Raw genomic sequence first — 25639 nt, 5'->3', positions numbered from 1 at the left:
TAGGTTGGTCATAACTTTCCTTCCAAGGAGTAAGTGTCTTTTAATTTCATGGCTGTAGTCACCATCTGCAGTGATTTTGGAGCCCCCAAAAATAAAGTCCGACACTGTTTCCACTGTTTCCCTATCTATTTCCCATGAAGTGATGGGACCAGATGCCATAATCTTTGTTTTCTGAATGTTGAGCTTTAAGCCAACCTTTTCACTCTCCTCTTTCACTTTCATCAACAGGCTTTTTAGTTCCTCTTCACTTTCTGCCATAAGGGTGGTGTCATCTGCATATCTGAGGTTAATGATATTTCTCCCGGCAATCTTGATTCCAGCTTGTGCTTCTTCCAGCCCAGTATTTCTCATGATGTACTCTGCATAGAAGTTAAATAAACAGGGTGACAGTATACAGCCTTGACAGACTCCTTTTCCTATTTGGAACCAGTCTGTTGTTCCATGTCCAGTTCTAACTGTTGCTTCCTGACCTGCATATAGCTTTCTCAAGAGGCAGGTCAGGTGGTCTGGTATTCCCATCTCTTTCAGAATTTTCCACAGTTTATTGTGATCCACACAGTCAAAGGCTTTGGCATAGTTGATAAAGCAGAAAGAGATGTTTTTCTGGAACTCTCTTGCTTTTTCGATGATCCAGCGGATGTTAGCAATTTTATCTCTGGTTCCTCTGCCTTTTCTAAAACCAGCTGGAACATCAGGAAGTTCACGGTTCACGTATTGCTGAAGCCTGGCTTGGAGAATTTTGAGCATGACTTTCCTAGCGTGTGAGATGAATGCAATTGTGCGGTAGTTTGAGCATTCCTTGGCATTGCCTTTCTTTAGGATTGGAATGAAAACTAACCTTTTCCAGTCCTGTGGCCACTGCTGAGTTTTCCAAATTTGCTGGCATATTGAGTGGAGCACTTTCACAGCATTGTCTTTCAGGATTTGAAATAGCTCAACTGGAATTCCATCACCTCCACTAGCTTTGTTTGTAGTGATGCTTTCTAAGGCCCACTTGACTTCACATTCCAGGATGTCTGGCTCTAGGTGAGTGATCATACCATCGTGATTATCTTGGTCATGAAGATCTTTTTTGTATAGTTCTTCTGTGTATTCTTGCCACCTCTTCTTAATATCTTCTGCTTCTGTTAGGTCCATACCATTTCTGTCCTTTATCGAGCCCATCTTTGCATGAAATATTCCCTTGGTATCTCTAATTTTCTCGAAGAGATCTCTGCCGCTGCTGCTGCCAAGTCGCTTCAGTCGTATCCGACTCTGTGCGACCCCATAGACAGCAGCCCAACAGGCTCCCCTGTCCCTGGGATTCTCCAGGCACGAACACTGGAGTGGGTTGCCATCTTTCCCATTTTGTTGTTTTCCTCTATTTCTTTGCATTGATCGTGAGGAAGGCTTTCTTATCTCTTCTTGCTATTCTTTGGAACTCTGCATTCAAATGCTTATATCTTTCCTTTTTTCTTTTGCTTTTCACTTCTCTTCTTTTCACAGCTATTTGTAAGGCCTCCCCAGACAGCCATTTTGCTTTTTGCATTTCTTTTCCATGGGGATGGTCTTGATCCCTGTCTCCTGTACAATGTCACGAACCTCTGTCCATAGTTCATCAGGGACTCTATCTATCAAATCTAGTCCCTTAAATCTATTTCTCACTTCCACTGTATAATTGTAAGGGATTTGATTTAGGTCATACCTGAATGGTCTAGTGGTTTTCCCTACTTTCTTCAATTTAAGTCTGAATCTGGCAATAAGGAACTCATGATCTGAGCCACAGTCAGCTTCCGGTCTTGTTTTTGCTGATTGTATAGAGCTTCTCCATCTTTGGCTGCAAAGAATATAATCAATCTGATTTTGGTATTGACCATCTGGTGATGTCCATGTGTAGAGTCTTCTCTTGTGTCGTTTAAGGAGGACTATCACCCATCCAACTAAAATTCAAGCAACTCCCCATTCAGGTCTGAGCCACCATCTGAACAGAAGAGAGAAGGACAATCAAAAGGGGGTTCTGTCCCTTCTTATCTGTTCTATTCTCAGCCAGAAGAGTTGAGCAGACGGTGAAGGAATATACCCGTTAATTAGGTTTTGTAACCAACAGCAAGAAGGCTTCTCCCGGGGCTGGGCTGGCCCTTGGTGGTCCCTTCCCCCTCACATCTGTCATTCTACTTGACCCAAGGACTACCAAGTATCCCCAGGCAGCTTCCTTTTCTTTGATTTATTCTCAGGGTTGGTTCTTTTGAGATCTCTCTCCCTGTTATGTGTAGCTCTGACACAGTGATCTTCCCTAATCACCAGCCCAGGGACAGAAAGTGGGAGTTGTGTCTGTTACCACACTCAAGCTGGACTTACTACTGCTCAGATGCCCACCCTGCTGAAACAGTTCACCTCTGGTTGGAACCTGCACCCTTGTTTTAGGACTCGAACCCACATGGCCAGGACACAACCCCGGCCAAAACCCCATGGTCTTCCAACTGAGGTCACACATCTGGTTTCAGGACTTAAAGAAGCTTAGGTTCTTGATGTCTTGTCTCAGAAAGAATTCATTGAGAGACAAAGTGACAGGATTTAGAGAGAAACACACTCCACAGACAAGTGTGGGCCCTCTCAGAAGGTGAGAGTGGCCTCAACACATGGTACGGTTAGCTTTTATAGGCTGGGTAATTTCATAGGCTAATGATGGGAAGATTACTCCAACTATTTTGGGGAAGGGGCGGAGATGTCCAGGAATTGGGCCACCGCCTACTTTTTGGTCTTTGATGGTCAGCCTTGGAACTGTCCTGGCACCTGTCCTGGCACCTGTGGGTATGTCATTTTGCTTGCTGTCGTGTTATTGTGCAGTCGCTCCATCATGCCCAACTCTCTGAGACCCCAGGAGCACGCCAGGCCTCACTATCCTTCACTATCTTCCAGAGCTTATACTCAAAGTTATTTCCATTCAGTCTGTGATGCCATTCAACCATCTCATCCTCTGTCATCCCCTTTTCCTCCTGCCCTCAATCTTTCCCAGAATAAGGGTCTTTTCTAATGAGTTGGCTCTTTCCATCAGGTGGCCAAAGTATTAGAGCTTCAGCTTCAGCATCAGTCCTCCCAATGAATACTCAGGACTGATTTCCTTTAGGATGGACTGGTTGGACCACCTTGCAGTCCAAGAGACTCTCAAGAGTCTTCTCCAACCCCACAGTTCAAAAGCATCAGTTCTTTGATGGTCGGCCTTCTTTATGGTCTGACTTTCATATCCATACATGACTACTGGAAAAACCATAGCTTTGACTAGGCGGACATTTGTTGGCAAAGTAATGTCTCTGCTTTTTAATATGCTGTCTAGGTTGGTCATAGTTTTTCTAACAAGGAGCTGCTGCTGCTGCTAAGTCACTTCAGTCATGTCCGACTCTGTGCAACCCCACAGACGGCAGCCCACCAGGCTCCCCCATCCCTGGGATTCTCCAGGCAAGAACACTGGAGTGGGTTGCCATTTCCTTCTCCAATGCATGAAAGTGAAAAGTGAGAGTGAAGTCGCTCAGTTGTGTCCGACTCTTAGCAACCCCATGGACTGCAGCCCACCAGGCTCCCCCGTCCATGGGATTTTCCAGGCAAGAGTACTGGAGTGGGGTGCCATTGCCTTCTCCATAACAAGGAGCAAACATCTTTTAATTTCATGGTTGCAGTCACCAACTGCAGTGATTTTGGAGCCCAAGAAAATAAAGTCTCTCACTGTTTTCAGTGTTTCCCCCCATCTATTTACCATGAAGTGATGGGACCTGATACCATGATCTTAGTTTTCTGAATGTTGAGTTTTAAGGCAACTTTTTCACTCTGCTCTTTCATTTTCATAAAAAGGCTCTTTAGTTCCTCTTTGCTTTCTGCCATAAGGGTGGTGTCATCTGCATATCTGAGGTTATTGCTATTTCTCTCAGCAATCTTGATTCCAGCTTGTGTTTCATCCAGCCTGGCATTTTGCGTGATGTACTCTGCATATAAGTTAAACAAGCAGGATGACAATACACAGCCTTGACATACTCCTTTCCCAGTTTGGAACCAGTCTGTTGTTCCATATCTGGTTCTAACTGTTGCTTCTTGACCTGCATACAGATTTCTCAGGAGGCAGGTCAGGTGGTCTGGTATTCCTATCTCTTTAAGAATTTTCCACAGTTTGTCGTGATCCACACAGTCAAAGGCTTTAGAATAGTCAACGAAGCAGAAGTAAATGTTTTTGTGGAATTCTCATGTTTTTTCTATGGTCCAACAGATGTTGGCAATTTGATCTCTGGCTCCTCTGCCTTTTCTAAACCCAGCTTGAACATCTGGAAGTTCTCAGTTCACATACTGTTGAAGCTTTGCTAGCATGTAAAACGGGTACAATTGTACAGCACCTTGAGCATTCTTTGGCATTGCCTTTCTTTGGGATTGGAATGAAAACTGACCTTTTCCAGTCCTGTAGCCACTGCTGAGTTTTCCAAATTTGCTGGCATATTGAGTGCACCACATTCACAGCATCATCTTTTAGGATTTGACATAACTCAACTGGAATTCCATCACCTCTGCTAGTTTTGTTCATAGTCATGCTTCCTAAGGCCCACTTGACTTCGCACTCCAAGATGTCTGGCTTGAGGTGAGTGATCACACCATCATGGTTATCTGGGTCATGAAGATCTTTTTCGTATAGTTCTTCTGTGTATTCTTGCCACCTCTTCTTAATATCTTCTGCTTCTGTTAGGTCTATACCATTTCTGTCCTTTATTGTGCCCATTTTGCATGAAAAGTTCCCTTGGTATCTCTAATTTTCTTGAAGAGATCTCTAGTCCCTCCCATTCCATTGTTTTCCTCTATTTCTTTGCATTGATCACTGAGGAAGGCTTTCTTATCTCTCCTTGCTATTCTTTGGAACTCTGCATTCAGACGGGTATATCTTTCCTTTCCTCCTTTGCCTTTTGCTTCTCTTCTTTCCACAGCAATTTGTAAGGCCTCCTCAGACAACCATTTCACCTTTTTGCATTTGTTTTTCTTGGAGATGGTTTTGATCACCGCCTCCTGTACAGTGTTACGAACCTCCGTCCATAGTACTTCAGGCAGTCTGTCTGTCAGATCTAATCCCTTGAATGTATTTGTCACTTCCACTGTATAATCATAAGGGATTTGATTTAGGTTGTACCTGAATGGTCTAGTGGTTTTACCTACTTTCTTCAATTTAAGTCTGAATTTGGCAATAAGGAGTTCATGATCTGAGACACAGTCAGCTCCCAGTCTTGTTTCTGCTGACTGTATAGAGCTTCTCCATCTTTGGCTGCAAAGAATATAATCAATCTGATTTCGGTGTTGACCATCTGGTGATGTCCATGTGTAGAGTCTTCTCTTGTGTTGTTGGCAGAGTTTTCTCTTGTTGGTTTGCTATGACCAGTGCATTCTCTTGGCAAAACTGCGTTAGCCTTTGCCCTGCTTCATTTTGTACTCCAAGCCAAATTTGCCTGTTATTCCAGGTATCTCTTGACTTCCTCCTTTTGCATTCCAGTCCCCTATAATTAAAAGGACATATTTTTGGGGGTGTTAGTTCTAGAAGGTCTTGTAGGTCTTCATAGAACCGTTCAACTTCAGCTTCTTCAGCATTAATGCTCAGGGCATAGACTTGGATTACTGTGATATTGAATAGTTTGCCTTGGAAATGAACAGAGACCATTCTGTTGTTTTTGAGATTGCACCCATGTACCGCATTTTGGACTCTTTTGTTGACTATGAGGGCTACTCCATTTCTTCTAAGGGATTCTTGCCCACAGTAGTAGATATAATGGTCATCTGAGTTAAATTCATCCATGCCAGTCCATTTTAGTTCACTGATTCCTAAAATGTTGATGGTCATTCTTGCCATCTCTTGTTTGACCACTTCCAATTTACCTTGACTTATGAACCTAACATGCCAGGTTCGTATGCAATACTGACTCTTAGAGGGCACAACAAAACCTTGTGCACACAAGGACCTAGGAGAAAGGAGCAGTGACCCCACAAAATCCTGACCCAGACTTTCCTGTGAGTGTGCTGGAGTCAGGCCAATCTACAGGGAGGGAACACAGCCCCACCCACCAGCAGAAAATTGGATTAAAGACTTATTGAGCATGGCCTTGCTTGCCAGAGCAAGACCCAGTTTCCCCCACAGCCAGTCCCTCCCACCAGGAAGCTTCCACAAGCCTCTTATCCTCATCCATCAGAGGGCAGACAGAATGAAACCACAATCACAGAAAACTAACCAAACTGATCACATGGATCGCAGCCTGGTCTAACTCAAGGAAACTATGAGCCATGCCATGTAGGGCCACCCAAGATGGATGGGTCATGATGCAGAGTTCTGACAAAACGTGGTCCGCCAGAGAAGGGAATGGCAAACGCCTTCAGTATTCTTACCTTGAGAACCCCATGAAAGTTATGCTGATGTGTTACAATGAGTATATAATGAAGCACAAGGTCTAGTGGAAGTCAGCTTGCCCGCCATCTTGTACTCTTTGGTTCTAGTCTGTTTATGTCGTGTCCTTGGGCTATGTCATTCTTCCAAAGGTTGTGCCCTACCCCCTTCCCTCCTGTTTCACTGCCCTGCAGCGGTGCCCATGAAGAAGCACCAACTGGAAGATCAAGATGAAGCAGAGTAAAAATGAGACAACAGAACCATCCAGAGACCAAAACTTGTCCTAAAATTTTCCCTGTGTGACTATGGGGGCAAGGTCTCTACCCAGCTCTGCCCACATGTTCTCTGGGGCTCCTCACATTCCCTCTCCCCATCACACTTGGCCCTGAGCTCTTCTTCCTCCCTCACACTCACCCTCTCTTCTCTCTCTCTCTCAACTCACTAGACACTTGTCTTTTCCAAGAACTCTTCCAAAATTAGGAAGGGCATTGTTTATATAGTGGTGAAAGCATAACCGCTGAAGTCAAACAGACCTGGGCTGTAATCTTAGCTCTGCCACTCGCTGGCTTAGTGATGCAGACAAGGGATGCATCCTTCCCCACCTGTAAAACATTAATAATTATGTCAACCTGGCAGGGTAGTAATCAGGATCAAATGAGACAATATTTGAGCCTCAATCAGGGTAGTTAACGTTAGCTGCTATAACAAAAATTCCAAAACCTGTGGCTAGATACAGTAAGAGGTCACTACTCACTCAAGTCACAGGCTGAGGTAGATTGGGTGTCTTTCCTGTATAGCTCCTCTCCAAGAGGTGAGGTGATTCAAGGACCCCAGTTCCTTCCATTCTCTTGAAGTCCTCCAATCAGCCCCCTCCACTGGCTGACAGAATAGCAAAGACAGAGTTAAGAGGCCAGGCCAGGAAATAGCTCCCATCAATTCGACTCTACATTGGTTAAAACCCAGTTACATGTTCCACCTAATTGCAAGGCAAGCTAGGAGATTTAGTTGTCATGTGTATCCAGGAAGAGGAAATGGGATTGCTAACCATCTAGCCAGTCTCTGATACAATATATTAAGTATTTAGCAGAAGGACTGATACACAGTAAGACCTCCGTACATAAAAGATACTATTATAATTACTTTCTATTGGTACTGATATGAATACCAGAAATCACTGAACCTTAGCTGGACTGTTCACAACATTGAGATTGAAAACTGAATACAAACCAGAATAAACACTGAATTTCTTAAAAGAAAACTATATTGCAATCATACATCTGGCACAATTCCTGTTCTAGGTGCTTTCTTTGAGGCACCAGGATACACTGGAATAGTCTAAACATTTAACTGCTGACTCTGCCCCAAACAAAACATTAAACTATGTCAGTCATGGTGGTTTCCTCTTTTTGAATTAGGAATGCTAATTTACTCACTTTACAGGATGCTTTTTTAAAATGCCACATTCCCTCTTATCTAAGCAAATACTTCCCTCTGTCTGATAACTCTCCCTGTCTCTTCTTCACCCAGCCACCTTCTACTGATTCCTCGGGTCTCAGCATAGATGTCACCTCCTCCAGGAAGCCTTCCTTATCCTCAACCACAGTCGTGGTAGAATGTCTGTTTCCTGTGTCCCCACGTGAGTCTGTACTTCCCTTCCCAGAACACTTACCACAGCATTTTAAAAATCTCTGTTTACTTTCTGTCTCTAGCTGAGTGTTCATTTCTTGGGGGAAGGGACCTTGTTTTCATCACCATTTTATCCTCAGCCTCAACAATGTGCAGGCACATAATATCCCCAAGCACATAATGATTTGAAGTAAATGTATTTCATAAGAATGTATTAAGAAAAAAAAGAATGAATTAAGAATCCTGATCCTTCTTAAAATGCTGAGGGGAGTATAGACTTGTAAACTTTTACAACCTAACACAAAACTAAAAGTAAAGACAAGTTTAGAAAGACACTGTGTGGCATATGCCTCCTTATAAAGGTCAAAGGGAACTAACAAGTCATTTCAGACAGTAGCCACACCCTTGGGTCATGCCTTGGTACTTGTGAGCAACCAGCCATCTTTCAATCTCTCAGTTGAGCAGCGGAGGGTGCAAAAAATATCCTCATGCGTTAAAAATCCTGGGACTCTTTTCCTCTGTGCTGATGTGAAAGTGTGACAAGAGCTGTCCACTTAAGGTGACCTTGACTGACCATATGTCCTGCTGGGCTTGCATATACCACTCTCCACTATCTATGTGGCTGGTGCATCCCTGACCTTCAATGACCACTATCAAAAAATGATGTCTTTCTAGTCCCAAGATAGACCCTTAGATGCAGGACTGGACTTCCATGCCCGCCCCACCTTCACCCGTCTCTCACACACACACACACACACACACACACACAGAGTCTGAACCAGAGAGGTGAAGCAGACATTTGTCCCCCATACTCTGCTATCTTCTATGCACCTAGAGCAAAGTCTCAGATGAGCCAATTGACAGAGATATGAGTGACTGACGATGTTTACCCAGTTCTCCCAGAGCACTATTCTTCAGTCACCAAGTCGTGCCTGACTCTTTGTGACCCCATGGACTGCAGCATGCTAGGCTTCTCTGTCCTTCACTATCTCCAGGAGTTTGCTGAAATTCATGCCCATTAAGTCAGTTATGCTATCGAACCAGGTTCTTGTCCTCTGCTGCCCCCTTCTCCTTTGGCCTTCAATCTCTCCCAGCATCAGGGTCTTTTCCAATGAATCAGCTCTTCATATCAGGTGGCCAAAATATCGGAGCTTCAGCTTCACCATCAGTCCTTCCAATGAATATTCAGGGTTGATTTCCTTTAGGATTGACTGGTTTGATCTTGCTGTCCAAGGGACTCTCAAGAGTCTTCTCCAGCACCAAAGTTTGAAAGCATCAATTCTTCCATGCTTTGCCTTCGTTATGATCCAACTCTCACATCTGCACATGACTACTGGAAAAACCACAGCTTTGAGTATATAGACCTTTGTTAGCAAAATGATGTATCTGCTTTTTAATACACTGTCTAGTGTATTTAATACACTGTCTAGCTTTCCTTCCAAGGAGCAAGCGTCTTTTTAATTTCATGGCTGCAGTCACCATCTGCAGTGACTTTGGAGTGTGTGTGTGTGTGTGTGTGTGTGTGTGTGGTGGGGGGGGCGGGTAACACGAGATTTCAGGCAGGTGAGGGAAACCAAAAAAGTCTGGAAGACGTCATGAGCACACCTTCGAAACATTAAGCAGGTAGGAGACTGCCTATTTTACTCTAAGTTTAGCTCAGAGCCCTACACCAAGGTCCCTGGCAATGCCAAGGCTCACACTCGTACCCTTCCTCTTACACATTCCCTGAGCACAATCTCCCTCCCCAACTCGTACCTCCGTACAATTTGCTCTGACACCCTCACCCCACCTTCCGCGCCCACGAGGCAAGACTGCCCCTCGCGTTGCCTCTGTGGGCAATCTCCCCGGTTCCCCGAACCTGTGCCCGAAAACACAAACACACACACACACACACACACACACACACACCCCTCCAGGCTACCCAGACTGTTTTCACTCGATCGCACTGGAGGCCCCGGGAGGTAAGGAAGGTGAGAGCTGACCAATCCCGGCGGGACACCAAGCCACCGCCCAGGCGCTCCCCAGCTTCCTGTCCACGAGCTTGGGCAGTCCGCGCAACCGGCGGCGGGCTCGACTTCCTGACGCAACGGCGTGTGGGCGGGGCGCCTCGAGGCCCCGCCCTTCTGGCGTCAGCCTCGCCGGGCGTGAGCGGACTCGTCAGGCTGAGGTTTCAGTCGCAGCCGAGTAGAGCCGCTGCCGGAGGCGAGCTTCTCGGCTCCGGCTTTGGCCCCGGCACGGGAGAATGCGGTGCGCCCAGGATGCTGTCGCACCAGATAGTGAAGCTGGTGGCGCTCCTCAGCCTGCTCCTCGGCTCTCGCGCGCACGGTAAGGATCTGGGTCTAGCCTCGCCCTCTCCGCGCCCATCCTGCTCCCTCTCCCACTGGTTGTCAACTGTGCATTAAAGTTCTGCCTCCCACGGAGAACCCCGTCTGACTGACCGGCCCTCTGTGGAAAGAGGCACCCATCATCTCCCCCCTTCCCGAATCTCCCGCATTCTGGCAAGCCTGAATCTCAGTCTCACGCGTTGTAGACGTCTAACAGGCTGAGATTGACTGGGGTAGTGGGGAAGTGTGGATAGAGAAGTTAAATGACCACCCCCCGTTCAACTCACTGCCCACCCACGTCCCGGTGAGTCATAAATTCAGCCCTGACTCTTTTGTTGTTCTAGTTCAAATTATGGGACTGGTGGTCCCTCTGGGAAATTACTTTGATCTCAGTCTGACTCTACTTTCCCTTAGCTCTCCAATTAACCTGTTTCTTCCCCCGTGCCATGTCACCCCTCAACTCTTTTCCTCCACCATCACCTGTCACCCCCATCATATCATCCGTTCTCCTCCTTTAGCCCCCAAAGCATTCCCACTGCCACCTGCCTCTTCTTTCCTACTGTTACCCTTTAGCTCTCCTAACCCAGCCAGATGTCCTGGAAAGTTTCTGCAATTGAAAAGCTAAATCCTGAAGGGAGAGAATGAAAGGGCGGGGAGTCCCAGGAACAGAGGCAGAGAGAGCAGGGAGAGAACCAGAATATGAAGTAAAACATGAGGTCACCATTCACATGATCGAGAGCTGAGCTGGGGATGTGCAGCCCAAACACCACAGAGACCCACTGTACTTTTCACTTTCCATGTACTCTTCTGAAATAGAGAAACAGACTTGAGGATCAAAGACAGTATGAGAAAGCAAGCAAGATGTGCTTTCTAAGTGAGAATGACCGTCAGGAAAAAAAAAAAAAGGCATTATCAGAGAGATGATTAGAAGTTGGAGAACTAGGGCAGCCTAGGAGTCAGTGTCAGATGCAGAGATATTAAGGGACTGGGGAGAGAAGAACTGGATGTTGGCATTGGCCTTGATATGCTTCATTGCACTTAATGGGCAAATCTTCATTGCAAGACTCTTAAAGTAGGTGTATTTATTGCATTCTTACAAATGAGAAGATTTCTGCTAGGTTAAATGATTTGCCCTTGATGAATGGTGTGTGGAGGAGGGAGGGGAAGACAGGAGGTGGAGAGAGGCTTTGGTATTTAGTATCTTCCCTGGTGGCTCAGGTGGTAAAGAATCTGCCTGCAGTGCAGATGAGGGTTCGATCCATGGGTCGGGAAGATCCCCTGGAGGAGGAAATGGCAACCCACTCCAGTATTCTTGCCTGGAGAATTCCATGGACAGAGGAACCTGGCAAGCTACAGTCTATGGGGTCTCAAAAAGTCCAACATGGCTGAGGGACTAACACACACACATCTCACCTTGGAGCCAAGGGTGCCAGTTTTTTGTGGAAATGTCCTCAGCCCAGTCTAGGACCAGGACTATTTGTTGTACTCAGGCTGAGCCTGGATATCTGGCTGTAGTAAAGCTCTCCTGGAAGCTGGGGAATGGGGCAACCACTCAACTTGGGCTTCTGTGAAGAGAAACAGGTAGATGCCAATGAGGAGGATATCTGTGTACCAAAGAACTCCAGAGAGGGGGGCCTTGGGTTAAGGCCAGAACTGGGGCCAGAGTGGGAACCAGATGTGGGGATGGGAAGCAGACCTTGGGATAGGGCTGGAGCAGGCACAGGGATTGGGCACAGCCAGGGACCAGCTCATCTGAGAGCTCATTATGGGCACAGATTAACCCTCTTCCCCTGCCTTCTTGCCTGGAATGCATCACACCCAGCTTGTCTCTTCTCACTTCTGCTTCTGATCCCAGATAGCACAGGATGGTGATTTAAGGACACATTAGCTCTGGGATAAGATCCATCTGGATTCAAGGGCCCATTCTACCCCTTACTATCCCCACTGACCTTGGGCAAGTCACTTAAAATCTCTGAACCTTCATTGCTTCTCTAGTAAACTTGGGGTAATAGATGCCTACCTTGTATGACTACCGTGGTAATTAAATGAGACACAGTATATGTAAAGTACTTAGCTGAGTGCTCAATAAATAGGCTTCCCTGGGGGCTCAGCAGTAAAGAATCCGCCTGCAATGCAGGAGACTTAAGAGACATGGGTTCAATCCCTGGGTCAGGAAGATCCCCTGGAGGAGGGCATGGCAACCCACCCCAGTATTCTTGCCTGGAGAATCCCATGGACAGAGGAGCCTGGCAGGATACAGCCCATAGAGTCCCAGAGAGTCGGACACGACTGAAGCGACTTAGCAGGCAGGCAGAATGCTTGCAGCCATCTGCAGTAGCATCTCTTCCCCGGGGTGGGTGGTGGGAGGCTCTGCTACCTCTGGTACTGACACTCTCCTTTCTTCTGATAGAACTGCCCAGACCTCCATCTGCGTGGTTTGAAGCAGAGTTTTTCCACCACGTCCTCTACTGGACACCCATTCCAAATCAGTCTGAAAGTACCTATTATGAAGTGGAACTCCTGAGGTAAGCAAAAAGGAGGGTGGAGAAAGGAGGGAGATGAGTGAGCAAGTGGGAGAGTGCAGCCCCTTCTACCCACCCCTGGCATGGGAAGATACCTGCCTTGTTACTGAAATGACACCAGGAGGGACCCTGGCACATATCTATCAGTTGACAAGTACCGATCAAGTCTCATGTGCACTGAGCAGTATGCTGGGAGCTTGGGATGAGAAAGCCAAGCCTTTACCGTCAAGACTTGTCCATCTTATTGTAAAAATAGGAAAAGCATCCATAAGACAGTTGGAGAACAAGGAAGCCCTAAGGACTGCAGATGAAATTGGGAGGAGGAAGAAAGTGAGCTGTGTTGCAGAGAGTAGTAGGAAGTCTTCCTGGAGGAGTTGGCATTTGAGCTACTCATATTCCAATCTGAGAGTCTTCTGGACCACAGAGAAACTGGCTCAGAGCCCCAGAACCAAGGGAGATCCCCTTGCAACTGGATGCCCACACTAGAGGGAATACCCTGAGGGCTGTATTGTCGTGTGAGCTCTCCCCTGGCCCCTTGCTTCCCTCCTAAAGGAGGTAGGGTGAAGCATAAGTTCCTCTCCCCATGCCTACCCTGCTGTCTCGCAGGTATGGAGTAGAGCCCACCTCCTGGAAGTCCATCCAGAGGTGTAGCCAGATGCTGATGATGTCCTGTGATGTCACTGTGGAGACCCTGGACCTGTATCGCAGCAATGGTTACCGGGCCAGAGTCCGGGCAGTGGACGGAAGCCAGCGTTCCAACTGGACCTCTCCTAACACCCGCTTCTCCATGGATGAAGGTGCTTCTCCTCCCCTGGGCCTAGAGCACGGCTTTCAGGCTCCTTTCCCGCCAGAAGCTCTTGTCTAGACTTTTGCTCTCTGTTCCCATGGCTTGCCACATCCACCTGGCTTTCTAGTCAGGGATTTAGTTGCTCAAAGAAACCTGAGTCAGGACTTTGGAGAAAGTTTAGATGAAAATAGCCAAGTTGTTCAAGATTTAAAAGGGAACTGGAGTTGTTTATCCTACAGAAGAGAAGTCTTGGGGTGAGCTGGAACAGCTGAGTCATGAGGGCCAGATTGGTATACTTGTAGGGTTCTGGGAGAGGAAGTGAATCCATAAATACTCAGCATCGGGCCACAAGCAACAGGCAGAATTTGAATCTGGTCCTGCTGCCTTTAGGGAAGAATTCCCTGAGATCAGGGTGTGGGGCTTTGAAGCAGTGAAAGTGAAAGTGAAGTGAAGTCGCTCATTCACATCCAACTCTTTGTGACCCCATGGACACCAGGCTCCTCCGTCCATGGGATTTTCAAGAGTACTGGAGTGGGTTGCCGTTTCTTTCTCCAGGGAATCTTCCTGACTCAGGGATTGAACTCAGGTCTCCCGTATTGTAGACAGACGCTTTACTGTCTGAGCCACCAGGGCAGTCCATTTGAAGCAGTGAACTGCTACTGAAATCAAGTTGGGAGTTTCTCTCTGCAGAGAGCAGTGAAAAGGATGATAAGCCCCAAATGTGATAGGATTCTTTCATTCTTCAGATTGGGATTGACTGTGCTCTTATGTGTATGGCAAGCCTGCTCTGCAGAAGTCAGAATGATACTCTTGGAGGTCATTGTCTCCCAAATGCCTGTTCACAGGCCAGTACTTCACTAGCTGCAGAAATATGACTGAGGAGTATGTTTAAAATAGATGTTGCCAGGGCCCCGCTTCCAAAATTCAGATTCACTGTGTCTTGGGTGGGTCCAGGCATCTGTTTTTAGCCCTCTACCCCAGAAATTCCTTATGTGCTGCCAGGTTGGGAGACCTGTAATACAGGTTTTAGAGTGGGAAGAACTTGACCTTGGAGGCCAGGGATGGGGTGCCCAGGCCCTCCCCGGCCCAGCGGCCTCATGGTTCTGTCTCCCCACCCAGTGACTCTGACGGTTGCCAGCGTGAAGCTCGAGGTGCACAACGGTAACATCGTTGGGGCCATCCAGCTCCCCAGGCCCGAGGTGGCCCCTGAAGGCGACACGTATGAAAACATCTTCCACAATTTCCGGGAGTACCAGATTGAGGTTCGCAAGGCACCAGGACACTATGAGGTATGGGGTTCTCCACGGTCAGACTCACCTGTCTCCTGGGGCCGGAAGTGCCTTTTGTCCTCCCCTTGGGAACTTTACCTGCAGAGTCAGGGAGGTTGTGAGGTGGATGGGGGTGGAGAGGGAGGGTTGAGATGGCCTCAGTCCTCAAGTATGTGCTTCTGCCAGATGGCAGGGAAGGCAGTGCCTGCTAGGTGTCTGCAGGACATTGTATAACTACAGGGGACATTGTATAGCTATGGTTTCCAATCCTCTTGTAGGCGGAGACTTTATTTTGTTTTATAGCTGGGGAAATGAGGCTCCAGGAGGCCCTGTAAGCACACGCCCATAAATGAGGGACCTGGAACCACAAAATCCATCTTCTTTCCTATCCACCATGGGCTTCCCAGGTGGTGCCCAGTCATAAAGAACCCTCCTGCCAATGAGGAGATATAAGAGACACGGGTTCAATCCCTGAGTCGGGACGATCCCCTGGAGGAGGGCATGGCAAACCACTCCAGTCTCCTTGCCTGGAGAATCCCATGAACAGAGGAGTCTGGTGGGCTATAGTCCATGGCGTCACAAAGAGTCGGACATGACTAAATCAACTTAGCATGCATGCATGCATCCCTTTCCACCACAGTTGACTCCAGCCCCTTCTGGGAAGGTCCTCAGTATCTATAAAACACTTCCTTTTCTCTTTTAGTACAAAATAAATCATGGTAATCACAGAGACCTTGGGCTGCATTGATAAAGCAGGGTTTGTCACCTTAGAAAAAAGAACACTGAAGAAGGTTGACTTGCAGTGCTTTAGAGTATCTCTAACTGCCCCTCTGGCTCTCATGTGCCATGGAACAAGGATATCGTGTTTATTGCTCTGGTTGTTTTCATTTCAGTCCCATGGCAAGGTCAAAAACGAAAGCTTCAAACTCCCAATCCCGAGAGGGGTGGGAGAGTTCTGCATCAGGGTGAAACCGTCTGTGGGCTCCCGAGTAAACAAGGAGGTCTGGTCCAAGGAGGAGTGCATCCTGCTCACCTCGCAGTGTGAGTTGGTTGGGGCTGCTGTCCGGGCAGGAGGGAGGCAGGAGGGAAGGAAGCAGGGCTGCCGCTGAGGGGCACTGTGCTGGCCCCCCACCCGCCAGCACAGCCCTCCATCCTAACCCAGCCCCTGTGAAAGAGCTCCTGTTGTCCCGATTTTAGAGAGATGGGAACTGAGGCTCAGTACCTATAAGTGACTTCCAGGCTGTGGCCACAGTGCCAGGTCTCCCACCAGAGCCCAGCTAAGCTCCCAGGAGCCCTTCCCAGCCCCGCTTAGTCAGCTGTGATGGTTCCTGTTTGTCACATTCCTCGGCTGAATGGAGCTAGGGACCCCAAGGGCATCTCAGAACTTTCCCTCCTCCCCCTCAGAGGAAGCAGAACTGAGCTAGCTCTTCTCCGCAGCTGCAAAAGTCAGCAGACACTGTGCCAGGCTCCCAACCAAGTGCTGGGGGTGTGGAGGGTGGGTGGCAGGCAAGGGAACGTGTGAAGGGTGTGAAGTTCGTGGTTCTGCCCACAAGGATCCTATGGTCTGCCTGGGAAGACAGGGCATGGCAAGAGGAGGCTGCATCTAGCTACTTGGGATAGTAGATGTTGAATGCCTAGCGGGTGATGTCAACAGTCAGTGGGCTGGGAGAGTGCCTGGTCCAGTGGGGGCAGCATCCAGCAGTGACCAGAAGGACTCCTTGCTTTTCTATACACATTTCAATTTATGACAGACACTTAGAAGCTGGTTGTTATTTAAGCCCCACTCTCACTGAAGCAGAGCAAGGCACCATCTCTGTGCCACGTGGCCTTACACACTTTTTCAACATCCACTCACTAATACAGAAATAGTTTTGTGTATAGGTCTGGGTTCAAATCTCAGCCTCACCACTTAGGAAATATATCACTTTGGGCAACTTAATCTCTGCGGACCTCAGGATGCTAGTCTATAAAAATAGGGACGGTAATAGTATTTACCTCTTAAGAGTAAGAATCAGATAACATAAGTATCGTAGTCCCCCCTTATTCCCAGGGCATACGTTCCAAGACCCCCAGTGGTGGCCCTGAAATCATGGATGTATACTAATTTTTCCTGTACATACATGCATATGACAGAGTTTAATTTATCAATTAAATCGAAGATAATTTTAAGTTAAAAGAATGTCCAAATTGCCAGCATCATTACTCTTGCACTTTGGGGCCATGATTGAGTAAAATAAGGGTTTCTTAGACAAAAGCACTGAATACCACAACCGCCCATCTGATAACTGAGGCAGTCCCTAAGTGACACAGGCAGGATCTTCTGGACAGAGGGAGGATTCATGTCCCAGGTGGGACAGAGTGATAGAGTGGGACAGCATGAGATTTCAAGTTACTCAGAATGGCACATGATTTAATTTATCAATTATTTATTTCTGGAAATCGTCCATGTAATGTTTTTGGACCACAGGTCACTGAAACCACAGATTGGGGCGGGGGGTGCTGTTTTCAAGGGCTTGGAACTTCACAGCCACCTGTGAGGGAGGCACTCTTATTGTGCCATTTATAGATGGTGAAACTAAGGCTCAGGGAGACTGAGTAATTTGTCCACGGCCTCACAGCTAGTAAGTGATAGACCTGGGATCGGAACCCAGGTCTGGCCGCTCCCAGAGCCCCCCTTCTTACCTGTTGCACCATCCTGCGCCTCAGCTCTGTGTGCCATCGTGTGAGTTCTCTGCAAAGACTGGCGGCAGGGTCCATGTGTTTAGTGAGGGATCCTTCAGCGTGGAGGGTGGAAAGCCAGGCAGGGATTCCCAAGAATCCAGGGACCACTCCCAGTGCAGGGGGCCTAGGTTCAGTCCGTGGTCAGGAAACTAGGTTCTGCATGCCACAGTGAAAACAAGAATGTAGCTGTGGCCTCGGGAGCTGTGGCCTAGAGGTAGCCTGAGGGGCCGGAGGGGTGGTTACTCGGCCACTCACCGAGAGGCCCCTGAGAGGGGCCACGGGGACGCCCCTCCACATCCCACGGCCTACAAACCCATCTCTCTGGACCCCACAGATTTCACAGTGACCAACATCAGCATCTTTCTCACCTTCGTCCTGCTGCTCTATGGAGCCCTGGCCTTCTGTCTGACCTTCCAGCTGTATGTGCGGCGCCGGGGGAAGCTGCCTGCTGTCCTGGTGAGTCTTGCACAGAGGCTACCGCCCCATCCTTCCTTCCCAGCCCTACCAGGACTCCTAGAGGCAGGGCACACCCTCCCAGGCAGTCCGTAACCTCAGTCCTGATGTTATCAGAGGCACCTTCATCAAGCACCATGGGGTGGGAGGGAGAACTTGAATGCCAAGCCCAGTACAGAGAATGTTGCCTTATCGTGGCCCAGAAAAAACACAGTAATGCCAACCCACCTCACGCCGTTTTGTTACTATTTGCTAATGACTGGCTGCAGACCAGCCCCTGGGCATTAGTACCTTGGAGACAGGCAGTTATAAGCCTGACTTTACAACTGAGGGAACTGAGGCAGAAAGAGATCGTTACGTGCAGAGAGCCCCACAGCCAGCAAGAGTCAAGGCCAGAGCCCAGCCTTGCCCATCCCTAGAGGCTGTGCTGAGTGCTCTGGAAGAGGAAGACAAGGGGCTGTGGTCAGGGTGGAGAGAGCAGCCTGGAGAGGATGCTGAGAGGAGGGCTTCCTGGAGGAAGCAGCATCTCCAGCCCTTCCTGGGAGGGGCGGGGGCGGGGGCGGGGCAGGTCTCCTCTGACTACACAGTGCTGACAGATGCTGGTTTGTAGTCAGTCAGCCTCTGAAATTCAACTTGTCCCATTGAGCAGCATCTCCAGACCTCAGCCCATCTCTGGCCTGGGATTCAGACTGGACCAAAGATGGTCCCCAAAACTGACATTATTGGGATGATCAAGGACTCAGCTATAAGGATGGGCTCTGTCAGGGAGACAGGAGCCCGGGGAAGCTCACAGATGGAAGGGGACCTTCTGCAGGGTTCCCAGGATCTCTAGGGAAGATAAGGCAAGTGGCAAAGGCCCTCTGAAATGATCTTGAGTAAGAATTCCGGGATGGGCATGGAGTGGGGAGAAGGGGAGTGAAGCTGCCTGGTGAGCGCACCGTGGGGCCTGCCCTCAAGGATGGGTAACTAGAAAGCAGAGCAGTGGGAGAGGACCACTGGATAGAAGTGTCTTAGTTGAGCTTGAGGAAAGACTTCCAGTAAGAGGGAGTGGGCAGTGGAGCTACAGTTACCAAGCATCCACAACATGCTAAGTGTTGTACGGAAAGCAACTGAGTAAGTGGGCCCAAGAGGCTTGATTAGGTCTGGAGGGACAGCCAATGAATCAACTATTAACTTTAATGCAAACCAGTGAAATAGACATAGATGTAGATGCAAAAATGCCAAAGGAGATGACAAGCAATCTGTAGTTTTTTGTTCCTTCTGAACATTTGGATCAGAGACTTAAATCAGCTATTAACTTTAATACAAACCTTGGCCTAAATGACACAGCTGATAAGAGGCAAAGCTGGAATTTGAACCTGGAAAGTCTGGCTCCAGAATATACATCCTTAGTCATATGATATTAATAGGGATCCAGCCAATAAGAGTTGAATTAGAGTCATCACATACAAAGGGATCTAGATGTGCAACCGTGAGTCAGTAAGTCAGTCTATAAACCTTAGGAGTGCCTACTATGTGCCAGCTCAGTTTAAGCAGCTCTGGGAATAGAGTGGCCAATAAGAACAGACAACTTCCACCCTCAGGAGCTTGTGAACATTTTGTTGGGTATAGGGAGTGAGCGTATCTGTGTATATGCATGTGGGAGCACAGAAAACAAGAATTAACTCCAGAAACTAAGTGCTAAGAATAAATAAACAAGGTTGATAGGAAGAGGGGAGATTGGAAAAGTCTCTCTGAGGAGATGACCTCTGAGCCAAGACCTGAATGATAAGAAGGATACAGTCATACAAAATGTTTGGGGAAGAGTATTCCGAGCAGGAGTAGCCAAAGGCCCTGAGGCAGCACTGTCTGGAGCAGAAGGAACCCCAGTGCAACTGGGGCAGAAGAGCTAGGGGGAGAAGGGTTAAGTGACTTCCTGGGACTATTAGCAATTAATGGGGACTAAGCGACTTCACTTTCACTTTTCACTTTCATGCATTGGAGAGGAAAATGGCAACCCACTCCAGTGTTCCTGCCTGGAGAATCCTGGGGATGGGGGAGCCTGGTGGCCTGCCGTCTGTGGGGTCGCACAGAGTCTGACACAACTGAAGCGACTTAGCAGCAGCAGCAGCAGCAGCAGAGCCTCCTCAGCTCCTAGTTCTGTGCCTGTTCACTGACCCACACTGAAGCCAGGCTGTGTTTATGAGAGTCACACTCGGAGTGGAGAAATGATCTTGGTATCTCACCTCCAGCATTTTAAAAGATGAAACAAATAGCATGGAATAGGACGGGACAGAATACAATAGATCACGATGCACAGGCAGTAACAATAAGTATTATTTTGTGAAACTGATTTCAGTTGTATATGAATACTATATTTGTGTGCCCCGTCTGTTGGAGCAGTGTCTCCTGAACCCCTCACCTCTCCTGGCTGCACTGGGGTGGGTTCCTGCTGGTGACTCTCCCGCCCCTCTCACTCTGCGTTCTCCTCCCCAGGTCTTCAAGAAGCCCAGTCCCTTCAACCTCATCAGCCAGTTTTCCCACCCAGAGACCCAAGATACCGTCCACACCCTGGACGAGGAGGCCTTCCCCAAGGTGACTCCGGAGCTGAGGAACTCAGACATGCACGGCAGCACCGACAGTGGCTTCGGCAGTGCCAAGCCGTCACTGCAGACCGAGGAGCCCCAGTTCCTCCTCCCTGCCTCCGACCCCCAGGCCGGGGGGACTCTGGAAAAGGGGATGCCCCAGGAGTTGGAGAACAGCTGTGGTAGTGCAGGTAGTAGCAACAGTGCAGACAGCGGGATCTGCTTGCCAGATCCCCGCCTGTGTCCCGGCACGGAGCCCAGCTGGGAGCCACAGGTGGGGAGCGACAGCCGGGACCGGGAGGACAGTGGCATTGGCCTGGTCCAGAACTCTAGGGGACAGCCTGAGGATGCTCAGGGTGGCTCAGCTTCAGGCCATGTGAGTCCCCTGGGACCTGAGGAGCCTGTGGAAGAAGACTCAGTGGCAGGGGCCTTCCAGGGCTACCTGAAGCAGACCCAGTGCCCAGAGGAGAAGGCAGCCCAGGCAGGCGGCCTGGAAGAAGAGTCTTCCTCAACAGAGGACCTTGACCCCCAATTCAGGACGTGCCTGGATACTGAGGCGGGCTGGCCTCTACCAGCCCTGGCCAAGGGCTATGTGCAACAGGACCCCCCAGAAATGATTCTTGCTCCTTTGCAGACCCCTGAAGAACAGTGGGACCGACCAACTGAGGACTGGTCATTTCTGGGCTTGACCAGCTGTGGCGACCTTGGCACATCTGACTGGAGCTTTGCCCATGACCTTGCCCCTCTGGATTGTGTGCCGGCCCCGGGCGGTCTCCTGGGCAGTTTTGACTCAGACCTGGTCACCCTGCCACTGATCACCAGCCTGCAGTCAAATGAGTGAGGCAGGCTAAGGGCTTGCTTTTGATTTCAGCTGCACGCTGCCTGGACCCAGAGGATCCAGGGGCCAGAAGTGAAGCACAATGCCAGTCTGAGCACTTTGCTGCAGGCCCAGTAGGTGTCCAGGAGGAAGCTAGACTAACACAGGATACATAGGTGGCATCGGCCTGCTCTGCAGACAGGGCCCTGCAGACTCTGGCAGAGCTGAGAAGAGCAGGGTAGAGACCTCCCCTCTCCTCAGGACACGTCCTGTGCTTTAAAGGACTCTTTGCTCAGGGGGATCATGAAGCCACCAGGCTAAAGGCAGCTCAGTGAGCCAGGCCTCCCCACTTAGGCCGTCCATGTGTCAGGAGAGCCTCCAGTAGGATGGAGGGCTGGGAGGATAGAGGCGTCAGGGCTGCCAATACAGGGGCCACTTCCAGGGGAGGAAGGAGGAAACAGGAGCCAAAGGGAGCTGAGATCCAAAAGGGGGCTTCTGACTCAGAACCCTGGGGATGTTGCGTCCATCTGCAGACAGTGCCCTCTTTCGAGCAAATAGAGCAGTAGCCCCCTGGGGCACTCGGAGTGGCCATGTCACACACTGCCCTCATCCTGCTGCTCCCACCACCTTGCTGACAGAACCAGAGAAACCATGGGTGTTTGTCCTGGTCCAAACACAGCCCTTCAGTGGCTCTCTGGGCTTGGACATCACCTTATCTGCCCAGGAAGGTCAGGGTTAGGACCTGTACTTGTGTTGCTGCTGATGTCCAGCTATAGGACAGGGCACTGGGCTGAGACCTCTGTCCTCTCAGTGATCAGATGTGGTGAGCTTGGACCAGCAGCCACTTCTCAGAAGTGGATGTCGCTCAGTTGTGTCCGACTCTGTGCGACCCCATGGAGACTGTAACCTGCCAGGCTCCTCTGTCCATGGGATTCTCCAAGCAAGAATATTGGACAGGCTAGTCATTCCCTTCTCCAGGGGATCTTCCTGACTCAGGGATCGAACCTGTGTCTCCTGCATGACAGGCAGATTCTTTACCATCTGAGCCACTTATCAAAGGGCCGTGGTTATTCCATTTGTAAAATAAAGACTCAGTCTCATGCTGGGATGTTGGCCAGCCTGGCTTCTGGGGTGACACCTCCAACCCCACATGATGCTGGGCTGGGAGGAAGCCGTGTCCACACAGAGCTGAGGGCCGAGGGACAGCCCCACGCTGAGGGCTCATCCACGTAGCAGGAGTGGATGGGATTGTGCTGAGACAATGACCAGACCCTGGGCCCAGGGAGGGGGCAGGTGTAGGCTCTGCTTCCCCACAGTCAGTTTGGGATCTGTCTGCACCTGTGAGCAGGGAAGCTGTATGCCCCCCGGGTCATCCTTGGCCCTGCCTTCTCCGTGCCACTCTTGGAATAAGCATCAGGCCCAGTGAATCCAGCCAGAGCTCCTCCACTCCGCCAGAAAGCTCATAGATGCCAGTCCGATAATAATTCCCTCTAGAAACAGGTCTGAGGGAGGGTTTCTCAGCATTTCCTTGGAGGGTTTATTTATTTAGTTTATTTATTGAAAAGGCAGCATGGTACAGGGAAAGAGTTCTGGGCATTTCAAGAGCCTAGTAGTTCTCATTCTGACTTCACTGTTCCTAGCCATGTGACCTTGGGAAAGTCACCTTTCCTGATCTGTGAAACCAGAAAATGTTGCCTGACTTGTTTTGTTTATAAGGTTCCACTGAAAACATGAGTGCGAATGTGGCTTGAAACACAAGGCTCTGTTAATGAGTTGATGTATGTTTTTTCTTCCAATAAATTATTGGGATCACAGGAATCTCAGAAAACCAGTCAGATGTCTGATGACACAGTGGCTGGTAGAGGCATGAGGTTATTGATGATCAAGGATGATAATGAATAGGATGTGTGACATCAGTCAGATATCGATGACACAGTGGCTGGTAGAAGTGTCAAGTTATTGATGATCAAGGATGAAAATGAATAAGATGTGTGATGTCGCTTTAAGGCACCAAGACTGAGAACTCAACGCTCAAATCAGGTCTAGTTCCTCATGTTACCGTTTGTTGCCTGTGACCTTGGGCAAATTCCTTACTAAGTCCCCGTTTCCTCATCTATAAAATGGGAATAATAATTCCTCGTGGGGATGTTGGGAGGTTTAAACGAGATCATACATAAACAGTTTAACGTACCAGGTGTATGGTATTCCAGGCATAGGTAGCTGACATTGACTTTGTTTTTTTAAATTTTTAATTGGAGGATAATTGCTTTACAGTGTTGTGTTGGCTTCAGCTGTATGTTGTTGACTTGTAAAGCTGTAAAGGGAAATGAACAGTTTTTCCTGGAAACTGGTGAAAATGAAAGAGATCTTTAAAAATGTATATTAAATATATGACAAAATTGTTGAAAGAGAAGGTAAGCAAAGATAATGAAGGAATTCCCTGGCAGTCCAGTGGTTAGGACCCTGAGCTTTCAGTGACAAGGGCCCGAGTTCGATCCCTGGTCCGGGAACCAAGATCCCATAAGTCATGGGGTGCCACCAAAAAAAAAAAAAGAATGATAATGTAAAAATTATGTAATATAATGAGAGATACTGAAAATGGATATAAATGAAAGAGTATGCAGAGGTTCTTTGTTGTTGTAATTGTCCAGTCACTAAGTCGTGTCCAACTCTGCGACCCAATGAACTGCAGCACCCCAGGCTTCCCTGTCCTTCACTGTCTCCCAGAGTTTGCTCAAACTCAAGTCATTGAGTCGGTGATGCCTTCCAACCATCTCATCCTCTGCCATCCCCTTCTCCTCCTGCCCTCAATCGTGCCCAGCATCAGGGTCTTTTCCAGTGAGTTGGTTCTTTAGGAAGACTGAAAAGGAAACCATGGGACAGAGAACACTGTGTTTTGGATGTGAATTCTGACAACTTGAAAGGAGACCCCGATGGCCCCTCCCTTCCAGGAAGACAGCAAACCAGGTGTCCCTGGAACCCACCAACTGCTACCCCCAACCTGGAAGTGTGTCCCAGAGGTACTTCTCATAAGGGCGGAAGCCATCTGCATTCAATTCTAAAAGCAGCCTCCTCCTTCCACGAAAAGCCACATGTGGGTTTGAGGCTCTCCCCAAGCTCAGCCCAGCGGGTGGAGCAGACCCAGGGCTCGAGGCCTGAGTCTGGGTACACTTTGCTCTCTGTCACATCCTGGATCCTCCAGGAGGTGCCCAGGGACACCGCATCTCTGTTCCACTATGTTGTCTCCAACCACACCTCTCCCCTCTTAATCTGAGAAACTAACCAGTTCCGGGGAAGCCCTGATCCTATCACCTTCACAGAACTTGACGTATCTCACACTGTTTGGGACCTGCTCAGACTTTTCCCCAAAGGTCTTCTTGTCAGATTGGTAAGAAGTGTGAGATTGGTCACTTTCTCCTGGAACTGAGTGTTGGAAATGGAAAGGCCCCTGGGGCAGGTTGGATGAGGGCTGGCCAAGATGTTGAATATGAAGATTCAAGAGAGAGGGGGTCTGAGGATGTGGAATGGGTGCGAGTTTGGGCTGGGTCTCCTCCCCTTTTCAGCTCAGACTGCCCAGCACCAGGGCCATGGGAGAAACTGAGAGAGTTCCTCCAAACAGTGGTGAGATGCCACCAGACTTCTCAGGAATTTGGAATAAAGTCCCCAAGAGACATCCCTGTCTGTTCCTACACTGAGAAACCTCCTGTGAGGGCTTTTCCAAGCTGAGGAATGGGTGACTCTGCGTTTCTATGAGCTAATGGAACTTCCTCTTTAAGGAGAGGGGAAATGGGTCAGCTCCGCTGAAGAGGAAATTCTATTGAACTGTGCTTTCCTGAGTTTGTAAATAGCCATGGTCAACGGGTCTCCCTTGTCTTCCCTGATCTCCATTTCTTTCCACCCCATTCCCAATGCACACAGGGTCGCACAGGTCGGGTCGTGACTCCTGAGATAGTCCCACCCATTTCACCGAATGGAGCCCACATGGCAGCGTGGGTTGAGGGCGGTGGTCTCTGAGCCCCACCTGCGAACAGCAGAGAAGGGGACACTAACATGATGCCCACCTGGGACAGTACACTGGTAACCAAGCGAGGTAGTTCTAGCAGTTAGGGCTGATTTTATCAAGCCCCAATCTAGAGGACACTAGATACTTGGAACGCATGACTCATCCATTTCCTGTGGTA

At 48.9% G+C, this 25639-nt stretch overlaps 1 protein-coding gene across 1 annotated transcript; it reads left to right on the top strand.

Moving 5' to 3' along the window:
- The first annotated feature begins 10157 nt into the window (after nt 1–10157).
- On the top strand, nt 10158–24014 carry IL10RA (interleukin 10 receptor subunit alpha). Its single transcript, XM_014478651.2, has 7 exons — nt 10158–10327; nt 12737–12851; nt 13455–13645; nt 14755–14924; nt 15797–15944; nt 17959–18080; nt 20553–24014. Exons 1-7 carry the CDS (start codon nt 10261–10263, stop codon nt 21480–21482), a joined length of 1743 nt encoding a protein of 580 aa, XP_014334137.1. The 5' UTR covers nt 10158–10260; the 3' UTR covers nt 21483–24014.
- Nucleotides 24015–25639: the final 1625 nt, after the last annotated feature.

Source organism: Bos mutus, chromosome 15, assembly GCF_027580195.1.
Source record: "Bos mutus isolate GX-2022 chromosome 15, NWIPB_WYAK_1.1, whole genome shotgun sequence".
NCBI lineage: Eukaryota > Metazoa > Chordata > Mammalia > Artiodactyla > Bovidae > Bos > Bos mutus.
This window is presented reverse-complemented; position numbering and strand designations above follow the sequence as displayed.

Excerpts from the sequence above, each read along its gene's own strand:
- IL10RA (XM_014478651.2), top strand. The coding sequence starts at position 10,261 with ATGCTGTCGCACCAGATAGTGAAGCTGGTGGCGCTCCTCAGCCTGCTC. Across the intron at positions 14,925-15,796 it reads AGGCACCAGGACACTATGAG|TCCCATGGCAAGGTCAAAAA; the intron begins GTATGGGGTTCT and ends TTTTCATTTCAG. Across the intron at positions 15,945-17,958 it reads CATCCTGCTCACCTCGCAGT|ATTTCACAGTGACCAACATC; the intron begins GTGAGTTGGTTG and ends TGGACCCCACAG.